This window comes from Vigna angularis, chromosome 4, assembly GCF_016808095.1.
Source record: "Vigna angularis cultivar LongXiaoDou No.4 chromosome 4, ASM1680809v1, whole genome shotgun sequence".
Taxonomy (NCBI): domain Eukaryota; kingdom Viridiplantae; phylum Streptophyta; class Magnoliopsida; order Fabales; family Fabaceae; genus Vigna; species Vigna angularis.
In genome coordinates, this window is record NC_068973.1 from 2298786 (window position 1) to 2307925 (window position 9140).

General features: G+C 31.6%; 2 protein-coding genes across 4 annotated transcripts; both read right to left on the reverse strand.

The window, feature by feature from the left end:
* Nucleotides 1-736: 736 nt before the first annotated feature.
* Nucleotides 737-4713, reverse strand: LOC108330891 (mediator of RNA polymerase II transcription subunit 18-like). Of its 3 annotated transcripts, XM_017565482.2 has the most exons (6): nt 4534-4713; nt 4072-4122; nt 2580-2679; nt 1713-1770; nt 1261-1617; nt 737-955 (listed from the first exon to the last, which is right to left on the reverse strand). In XM_017565482.2, exons 2-6 carry the CDS (start codon nt 4105-4107, stop codon nt 853-855), a joined length of 654 nt encoding a protein of 217 aa, XP_017420971.1. In that variant the 5' UTR covers nt 4108-4122; nt 4534-4713; the 3' UTR covers nt 737-852. The 3 variants fall into 3 exon arrangements, with proteins under 3 accessions (XP_017420971.1, XP_052732675.1, XP_052732676.1); XM_052876715.1 differs by lacking the exon at nt 4534-4713 and having other exon boundaries at nt 4072-4203; XM_052876716.1 differs by lacking the exon at nt 4534-4713 and having other exon boundaries at nt 1713-1766; nt 4072-4092.
* Nucleotides 4714-5268: 555 nt separating this feature from the next.
* Nucleotides 5269-8512, reverse strand: LOC108330128 (uncharacterized). Its single transcript, XM_017564639.2, has 5 exons — nt 8408-8512; nt 7083-7547; nt 6857-7003; nt 6245-6663; nt 5269-5948 (listed from the first exon to the last, which is right to left on the reverse strand). Exons 2-5 carry the CDS (start codon nt 7474-7476, stop codon nt 5337-5339), a joined length of 1572 nt encoding a protein of 523 aa, XP_017420128.2. The 5' UTR covers nt 7477-7547; nt 8408-8512; the 3' UTR covers nt 5269-5336.
* Between the last annotated feature and the right edge of the window lie 628 nt (nt 8513-9140).

Here is a 9140-nt window from a genome sequence, read left to right on the forward strand (position 1 = left end):
ATGGATAAATATAATAAAATAGTTATATTTTTCTATTATAATATAGTAACAGAAAAAATAAATAAATAATACTAAAATAATTTAAATTTAATATTTTATAAAATAAGTTATTTTAATATAATAATTATCTTGGAAGAAAAAAAATTAGTTTAATCAATAAAATTTTAAATTAATTTTATAATATATTTTTAAATTGACAATTAATATATAATATTTAAATATTTAAAAATGTATTTTACTATTATAATAAAATAAAAAGTTAAAAAATTAATAAAATAAATTTAATATTTTTTAAATATATGTTTTCTATTCAAATAAATAAACTGCATCCATTTTGGAAAAATTTCAGACTTAAAAAATTCCAAAACTGCATCCACTCACTTGTGTAAAAAAAAAAAATCTGTATGCGCTAAATTAATTCAGCGCTCCTATTTTGGAAAAATGTTTCCACAACCGATAGATGCAGAAAGAACCTGCCAATGGTTTGATACCGTTTAGACCTAAATTAGATCAAATAGTTACATTTTTTATTTTATTCTTATAATTTATTTATTTTTTGATGTTTTATACCTATAAACTTTTCTTTCTCCGGTCTTGGTTCCTATATCAATCCTTGTTATTTTTTATTTGTTTTTGTAGCCTTTTATTCATTTTGAATTAAAGATACCAAAGTTCAGGAAAGAAATTTCGAAAATAAGTAGAGAAACATGGCCATATTTCACGAACAGTAAACTAATTGATTTTAACAGTTGTTTTATGTTCTTGTGAAGTGAAAACTTTACGGACGTCTCTTTGAAAAAATTAAGTAAAGTGATGTACATAAAGTGTGTTTATAAAGGTTGTACAGTATTATTACAATGTTGTGCCCCCACCATCCGACATTAGAGATGCAGCAGCTGCAGCAGCAGTAGGTACAACACCGGTTGAAATGCCTGGTTTGGACAGGTGGAGAAGCCTGCGAAATTCACACCAAAAAGTTACAAATATCAATGATCTATGTGAAGGAAGATAAGAAATGTATGGTATTTTTCTGCAGACACTCAAGGTTGCAAAACCACTTGAATTGATAATCGTTAACTAATTCTAATATGATGTTAAGACCTTAGAAAATCATGACCGAGAGATATCAACCCAGCATGAAAAGTTATTTAAATTAACAAAGCAGTAAATATGCTAGTTACTAGCAGCTCCAGCCTCTTGGAGTGTAAAAGATTTGCAATTGGTATAGAAAAATGTGCAATTTAGTATAGAGATTCTTACGGTGCAAGGTATTCACAAAAGGATGACACAGCAGCAGCAACTTCAGTGTAGGTTTCAGCAGCTGCAGGTGCTGTTACTTCGACCATTTGTATACCAGGTGTTACTGGCACCGCCTCGTCAGTTGCATGTAACTTCAGCATTTTATTGATTGACGAAACTGTTACAGTGATTTGTGCGCCCCTGTAGAAATTGAAGGAAAATCCCACCCTCAGCAGCTCATGATCTAATTTGTACCCCAGTGTATAAAACAAACGAAGAACATTTTTGCTTGTTTTGCTTTCCACCATTGACCTAACCAGAACAGAAATTTGCTCTGCACCTGCACCCCTCATTGCACCACCTATATGTCTAACCGTCCTGAACAAGCCATCAATCAATCACATATTTAATGGGTATTTGATTATGAAAAAAAAAATCCAACAAAGTTTTGAAAGTAAAGATGAATGGTTTACCACGAAGGTTCAGCTTGCTCTAGGTCACATAGGAGCCGAAGCTCTGAAGGTACACTGCCTAGAAACAAAGCTCATTAAATCATGATTAATAGGAAAACATAAAATGTTGAGGATACATGCACAAAATAATTCAAAAGTACACAAAAATGATGAGGGAATCATAAAAGAATTTGAAAATATTTCATCTCTATTCATGAAGATAAAATACAGAGTAAAACAAAAGCTTTTTAAATGAAATTGTCAGTGCGTATACTGAAACAAACATTTAATAGAGATTACACTTTACGTGGTTGTACAGACAACACTAAACAAAATTACAAATTCCTTCAATTTTATAATGGCCAACAGCTAATCATATCTGGTATGCCGGATTACTCATTGCAGGCTTTCAAACAATTCAGGGTATTTCTTCATAATTTGAAATAAATTTTCAAAATCATTTGGAGAAGGCTTAGGAGGGAGTAAATTGGGTGAGGTTCTGGATAAGAAGTGTCTTTTTTCCGTTTTGGTGGAGTTGGGTGAAGGATGATGCTATTATGTTGCTGTTACGAATACAATTGTCTCTCTATTATCAGTAGGGTTCATCTCATATGCACTCTTCTCAGGGGATTTCCTTATTCTCCTTCTTCTCAATACCGTTCATCTCATATGCACTTTTAGCTTCTCAGGGGCTTGCTTCTTAGACAAATAGCAACTGAAGCCTTTCTTGTAAGGACATACATTTCCCTGTCTTCTAATGCAAGTTATTCTGTGCTAGTTTTCCCAGGATATTCTTCCCCTCTTAGGAATAAAAACACTTTCATAACAATCATAAAAAAAAAAATTTGTTGGCCAAAAAATATCATATTATTGAAAAAAAACACTAACCCAGATGTGGACCACTCTTGAGACATATTTCATGTATCCTCAATCGTTCTCTCTGAACACCACATAGTCCTTGAAGAAGAATCTCTAAAGCCTCAACATGCTGTGAAGGATAATAAAATATTAAAAGTCAAGGTTGTCATACACAGCCTTTCCACATGAATGTTTCCTTCTGAAAAAATCTATTACTAACAGAACATATCTTGATTATCTAAGAGAACAATTACGGATATAGAGAAAAAAGAATGTCCCATTATTTCTGTTCAAGAAATAATGTGATTCTACTGCCTTCCATAAGTGCAAAAGTGTGTGCATGTTTGACAAACAGTCACTTGTTTTTCCCAAGTTGTCTGAGGAAACTGACAAAAACGAGTGATTATTTCTACCAATTAAGATGAACAAAAACACATACAATTAGAATGCTTTCCATGGGACAATTTGTCTTTCATGCGTAGATTCTAATAAATAGTTAAAAAAAGTAGGATAATATACCATCATACATACTCAAGATTCACACCAAGTGGATCAAGTTATTTCAGAGAAAGCCCAAACGAGTAACAAACAAAAAAATATATCATTCACAGGAAAAAATAGATTTGTGTAACAAAGAGAAAGACAATGAGAATACCAGGTGTCAACATATAATTTTAAACAGATATCAGAATTGTTTTGAATATTTTAGTAGAAGTGAAAAAGATCAGTTTGGAATTCTAATCTTTGAAAACTTTGTGAGAACTATGGTCTATTTATGTACGTTAAGCCTTTATTCTTGAATAATAAGCTTATTACATTCAATTATTAGAGTTGCATTTGAATACTGATATGAAATAATCAAACACTTTGGCCAATGGCAAGCAAATGTAAATATAATCTTTTTATGAGTAATTGAAATTTGATTCTATTTGCATATTACTTTGACATATTCAGAAAATCGAACAATTGGTTATATACTTTAAATTCTCATATGTCAACTTAAAAGAAGTTTCATTTTTTAATTGATTAACCCTTTATCAAAACAAAACATGATAGAAATGCATAACTACATATGTGCAAAACTAAGCTTCAGTGAATATTAAAAAAAAAAGAAAAAGTGGGTAACAGTAAAGATACAAGTGGAACTTTGCAGTTAAACCTTTAACTCATATTTTAAGTCATCCAGAAGTGTACACAATGAATTTGCAGAATTTTACCCAATGAATTTCACAAATTTCACATTCCCAGAAACAAGCTAAATTTGTTTCTTAACTTTTTATTTTTTACTTGAGGATGGCACCATTAAGGTGGCCACTCAACCCTTTTCCTTACTTCTATAGGAGAATTTAAACACTAAATGCAAGTAACACGCCGACAATGAAGATCAGCATTCTAAATGAAATATGATAACCCACATCAAGAGACCATGGCTAACCCAGATAAATTTAATTCCACAATACCTCCCCATTCTTCAAAGAAAAAGCCAGTTCCAATGAATAATTCAAATAAAACATAAACTCACCTGTGTCTCTATGATTCCCTGAACCACACATTCCATATTCGCTAAGATCACCTGCATTATTACACAAGAGATGTACGTATTATTATATACGCAATCTAACACATGCGATAAATGCATCCAACATTTATACAAACAAAACAGAGATGAAGGTTTTTGCTCCTTCTTTCACCATCATAAATATTAGCTTTTCCCAAATACTATGGCAGAAGCACTTATATCAGAAGCACCATCATTTCGCATACCGTGAACCAAAAAATCACAGAGAAGTGTTTTGTACACTCACAAGTATCCATTTTGCAAGTTTAATTTTAATTTTACTGGTAAACTGTAATAACGAAGATTGAAGAATGAAAGGGAAGCAGCGAAAACCTAAAACTCAAATCATAAAAACTTTGAAACAAGAAGCATTCATATTCTGCGATACACAGAAAGAAACAAATGGGAAATAAGAGGTTAATTGACCTGTTTAGTTTCTACTGAGATGAAAACGAAGAAAATCTAGGTCCTGTTGGAATGGTCAATTGTCAAAACGAATGATCGAGGTTCTTCAATCTTCAGAAACAACAATCTCTGTTTGTACAGGAAAAGGGGAAAATTGGAAGAAAGAGAAGGAAAGAAATGGTGAAATATTTCACTCTACGAGCACAGCTGAATTACGAATATCTTCAACAGTATGATACGACGTCGTCATGCTACAAGAGTAGAATATTGACTTCTAGAATTACCCTTTTCCTAAATTCAGCACTTTCTATATAGTTTTGTTTTTCCTATGGTATAAATTCAATTTTGTTTCTCGAAATTTTTAAAAAAAATTATTAGTTTTCAAAAATTTTAAAATGTATTTAGCTTCTGATTATCCATTTTTAAAATTTAAATATTATTTTTTAAATTGTTTTTTCTTAAATAATCAATTTAAACTATTAAAATAGTATTATTGTTATTCCAAATTTGAGTTTTATTTTTAATTTTAAGGATATAAGCCAAATTTAGTCTAAATTTTAGAAACGAAAATCATAATTCAATGTTATTGTCGCCTTTCTTAAAGCAATTCAAACTATAACTGAAGAATTTTCAAAATTATATATGTAATAAATAACATTTTGTTATGAGGGAAAAGGATTGTGAAATAAAAAAATATGATAATTTTTTAGTTAACAATTGCTAGAAACACGCAATCGAAAGTGAAATTTGCGAGGATAACATTGCAAGGGATAATAAGTACTTAAAATACAGTACAAAAATCATGATTAAGGGCCTAAGATTTCCTAGTACAGAACGTGCTTATTTGGGCGAAATATAGACCTAGAGAAATAGGCTGAGTAAACAATGTCTGACCATAAGGGAAAATGAAGAAATGTGAATAAGGTGATTGGTGCAAGTGCAAGTACAGAAATGAAGATCGGCACCCATTTTAGGCCATGAGCATATGTTATGAAGAAAGCACTGCTAAATGTCACCATCATGCTTGCTATGGAGATAAACAGTGTAACCAATCCACATATCAGCTTCATTGGCAGTGACATGAGGAAGTCATCCTCTGCATACCGAGCTATGGTAAGTATGGACAAGAAAATAAGAATTGAGATTGAGGATGAGATCAGTGAAGTTGCATCTGAGATTGCAAATATTATGAAGACGATAGCATTGCAGTTGGGGTTTCCACTTTTATCATCACCGCGTGGAATGCTGAATGCTGCTGTGAACACTACTGTAGCAATAAGTGTTGAAACTATCATGCAAGAGTTTGCCACGCTCTTCATCCAAGATTCTGCTTTTGTCAGTAACTCTGCATGCTCCTCTGTGAAAAGTTCTCGAGGAGTTTTACCATTGGAATTTCTCTTCTCTATGAAACAAAGTGGCATGACCTTCTTCACCTCCTGTAATATCAAACCTATGTGATGTTCTACTATATGAAAGCTTGTCATAGCCTATGATGAATCAGTATGATAGACACGTCGAGAGGCAAGAACAGATTGGACCATGAATTATTATACATGAAATTTCAGTGTTCGAAATTTGTTTGTATACTTTTGATGTTTGTTTAGTATGAATTTGACAATTTGTGAACTAAATTTTATGCTCACAAACGGTTTATGTTTACTTAATGATGAAAATGTATAGATGCAGAGGAAATAAACAGAAGATTGAGCAACATGCATGAGCTTTGGAATACCTCGAACCACCGTAACTCACGCATCATCTGAAAAGCTGCTCCAGACACCAAGTTAAGTTGGTTTGGTGGTGCTAATTTTGCAGCACAATGCAGTAAATTGTTTTGATCTGCATCCTCATATGTTACCACAAAATTCCTGATCGATCTTATTTCATGTATGAGATTAAATATGGCTGCATGACGATACAAAACTGCAATGTGAAAGATGCTTTGATTTTTGTCATTAACATCCCATGGGAGATCTGGGTAAGATTTAGCCAACTCAACTATAATCTCACAATTTCCCACTTCAGCAGCAATGAATATCACTTGAGACGGCTCGTTTATGACTCGTATCAATTGTATCTCTGTGCAATCAAGAGAAACAAGAGTATCCCAAAGACACCTTACAAGTTGGTGAGCCAAACTTGGATTCTTACCTATCACAAATAATTTCACATGTCGGTTAACTATATTATGATAAACCAGTAATAACTATATCTAGAATATGAAGAAATATACTAAAAAATTAACCATTTTTTCCTGCAAAGATCCTTGTTAAAAGTACAAACGGATAACAGGTATATGGATATGTTTATGAGGTTTTGAACAACAGTGATTACAAAGACTCACGTGAGTTAATGAACTGATTTGGATACCTTCTACCTTCACAACTAAAAGCAGAAGATTTTCGTGCCAAAACATGCAACCCTGTTTCCTTGTTCTCATTCCGAGCGAGTGCTAATAGCGGATTATCTTGTAACATCTTTAAAGCTAAATCTGCAAAATTTCCAAGGGTTTTGAAGAAATTAAAGAAAGGAAGAGGAGGAGCGGGAGAAATATATATGCACATGCGTACCATAAATGGAAGTGTTGATACAAAGAAAGAACAACAAATCCCAATCTTGAGCATGGAAGTTGTGAACTGTATGAGGGTAGAGATACCATGCCATTTCACATTTTCCCTGTAAAGCAGCCATGTGAAGTGGGGTGAGTCCTTCTCCACCTCTTATAGTTGGCAAACTGCTATTTCTTCGGGCCATTGCTTCGGCAATTTTGACATTGCCAACTGCTGCAGCAAAGCAGAAAGCTGTGTTGCCTTTGAAGTCTTGTAGTTCCAAGTCATTTGGGTGGAGTTGTTTCACCAGCTCCTCTACGAAATGCAAGTGATTTGCTTCTGCTGCTACGTGAAGCAGTGTGGCCCATCCTTGTGAGATGGCAGCAGTAGCCAACCTGCTATCTTCCATTAACATGGCTCTTGCTTCTTTCCAGTCCCCTTTAATTGCAAGGTTGTAAATGGGAGCACATTTGTTCACATAATCCCCTACAGGAAACTATGTTAGATGCATGACCTTTTTATTTTTAATTCATAGTTATCAACTTTTTGAAAAAATATTGATGAAGTAGACAATAAATTCATGACCTTTGCACGCATTGTCTATTATAAGTTCTACTTACCGAAAAAGCTTAAAGAAATCTTTTGGACAATTTTTCAAAACTGAGTTAATTTAATCATCAAGACTCACTATGATTTTCAATTTGAACTAAAATTGTAAGACGATTGATTTATGATATATTAAAATCGTCATTATTCATTATGACTTAAATTATATTGAATTCTTTTTCGAACAACTAAAATCATCATAAATTATGACAATTTTAATTCAAATTAAAAATTATTATGAATCTTAATGACTTTGATTCAACGAATTTATGCAAAAGTCATTATGGAGTCTGGACAACTTCACTTTCTCACTGGAAGAGACCTCAAAATTCATAAGGACTTACTTTAAATATTTAAAAAGAAAATCAATTACTCTTTCTATAAATTAGGGATAAACTATCCTAGTTTTGAAAATTTGCCAATTTTTCCTCTTTTATTATTTATCTTATGTTTTCTAATTGTATGAATTTATTTATTTAGTAGATTGCACTTACATATGATAGTCATGTATTATTAAATTGAGTACTTTAAAAATATTGAATTATTTTCTACTATTTGGATTAATTACAACAGTCTTTTTAATATGAATGAATTTATTTTAATGGCATGCAAATGTGGGTGGAATTGAGGAAAATAGAGACCACCAGAAATGTTTAGAAAAGTCACTTCTAAAACAATTAAAAAAATATGTATATGTTGTTGACTATTATTTTAAGAGAGTGAGAGAGATTAGGAAGTACTTGTATTCTGTAATAGATCAGATGATGGACTTCTGCATTGAACTGAAGCAAATCTATGAATCACTATCTGTAGTTCTTCTGGATTTGTTGTAATTCCAACTGCCATAGCCGTTTCACTGTAAAAAAAAAAAAATAGTTGAAGACCTTTATACTAGAAGATCTTGCGCCATAGATTTATTTATCTCTTTCGTTAATTAATTTTAAGTGCAGTGTTGAATTATGGTTTCTTAATTAAATATCTTATGTTCAAGCTCTAATACATACTTTATATGCTTCTATTTGGTTTATCAATCATGCACATTTAATTACAAAAAAGAAACCATAACCTAATTAAGCAATGGTAAACAATAAATTAACATGGAAAATAACTCACCTGCTGCCTATGTGTCTTAGTTAAAATGTAAAAAGGGATTTATTTATTTTAAATGGATGAGTCCGTAATTTAAACTTTAGGAATAAATAGTTTAATTTCTTCAAAAAAGAACATAACATAAATGGCAATGAAAATTGAAGCTATTTTAAAAAGAAACTAATGTTAATATCATCTAAGGCGGAAAATTTACTAAAAGGGACCAATGTGTACATCATTATATAAATATTTCTAAATTTAAACAAAATTTAGTATAATTTAAATAAAACGAAAAACTATAATACACGTATGTAATTAAATTTAAAAATAAACTATATATTTATTTATAAATTTCGTTCTTTATTTTGGTTTTTTTTTTCTTCC